Source organism: Lolium perenne, chromosome 7 (assembly GCF_019359855.2).
Source record: "Lolium perenne isolate Kyuss_39 chromosome 7, Kyuss_2.0, whole genome shotgun sequence".
Taxonomy (NCBI): domain Eukaryota; kingdom Viridiplantae; phylum Streptophyta; class Magnoliopsida; order Poales; family Poaceae; genus Lolium; species Lolium perenne.
In genome coordinates this window covers 323839694-323841080 of record NC_067250.2, presented here as the reverse complement: position 1 = coordinate 323841080, position 1387 = coordinate 323839694, and the positions used below count along the sequence as shown (strand labels likewise).

General features: G+C 56.5%; 1 protein-coding gene across 1 annotated transcript; it reads left to right on the top strand.

The window, feature by feature from the left end:
* Window positions 1–348: 348 nt before the first annotated feature.
* On the top strand, window positions 349–1068 carry LOC127314764 (uncharacterized). Its single transcript, XM_051345290.2, has one exon. The coding sequence runs from the start codon at window positions 415–417 to the stop codon at window positions 823–825; it is 411 nt and encodes a 136-aa protein (XP_051201250.1). The 5' UTR covers window positions 349–414; the 3' UTR covers window positions 826–1068.
* The last annotated feature ends 319 nt before the right edge of the window (window positions 1069–1387 follow it).

The window sequence follows — 1387 nt, the reverse complement described above, 5'->3', positions numbered from 1 at the left end:
TTTTGAGTTTTAGATAGCTTAGTATACGAATTTAGTGTTCAGTATGGGGGTCAAAACGCCATCAAACTGACGTCCCTGTCCTCCTTTTCTGGGGAAGATGGTAGGAGGTGGAGTGGCAACCGTGACCACAACGATCGATGGCGCGCGCGAAAGCAACACCCACATTTTAGGAGAAAGAAGCCAACACAACACTCGAACACACACACTGACACCGGTGTCTGACTCAGCACAAGCCCAAGATAATCTTCCCGGAGATAAGATCGAGAGCTGGACGACGTACCCCAGACCTCTCACCGTCTCCGCCCCTATAAATCAATCCATGGCCGTCTCCGGCCCCCTCGACGAACACGGACAGGAGTCGAGTACAGTACAGTGTAGCGTACAGCTGCCTCGGATCAAGAACAGATTGCCTCGATGGCTGCGTTTGCTGCAACGACCATTCCGCTTACAGGGCGCGTCGCCGGAGCCCGGCGGTGTGTGCTGGCTCGTGCGTCGGCGACGATGACCCCGGCGGTGGTGTCGGCGGGGAGGACGCACTACGAGGTGCTCGGGGTGGGCGCGGGGGCTAGCAGGGGGGAGATCAAGGCCGCGTACCGGCGCCTGGCGAGGGAGGTGCACCCGGACGCCGTTGGAGCTCTAGGCGGAGACGAGGGGTTCATCCGGCTGCACGCGGCCTACGCCACCCTCGCCGACCCCGACCAGCGAGCGCGATACGACCGGGACGTTGCGGCCAACGCTGGGGCGTCTGCGGCGATGATGTTCCGGCGGGCCGCGGCGGCGCCGGGGTTCCGGCGAAGGACGTGGGAGACGGACCAGTGCTGGTAGGAGACGGACGCGCACGGCTGCTCTGCTCTCCCCAGACCCCGGGAGGAAAAAACCCCTGCTGCGGCTGCCCCGAGCCGTACGATTAGGATCGGACGGCCCGTACAGGGGGACACGGACGCGCGATCTGTGTGAACCGTGACGCTGCGAGAGGCGTTTTTCAAGATCTCTTGTGCGTTATCGGCATGTAAATTGTAGTAATTTTTTTTTTGCAAAACATAGTACAATCAAAGACCCTCATATATACGCGCACAAACTCACCCCTATGAACGCACACACGCACATCCTATCCCTATGAGCACCTCGCTCCAAGAGACTGCGTTGAAGAACTGATCCGGCAGATCTTGAGATTAACGAAGTTACCATGGGAGCCTCACTGTCAACAAAAACATCGCCTCCCACTGAAAAATATTCTGTCTTTATGAGATAACAAAGTGTTAAATCTAGGATTTAAACTCTGGTGGGTTGGGGTGCCACTGCCCTCCTAACCATCTAACCACAGATTGATTTATCCACTGTTATCTGTAAATTAAACAACCAAACGAATATAGTACTACTACCTCCT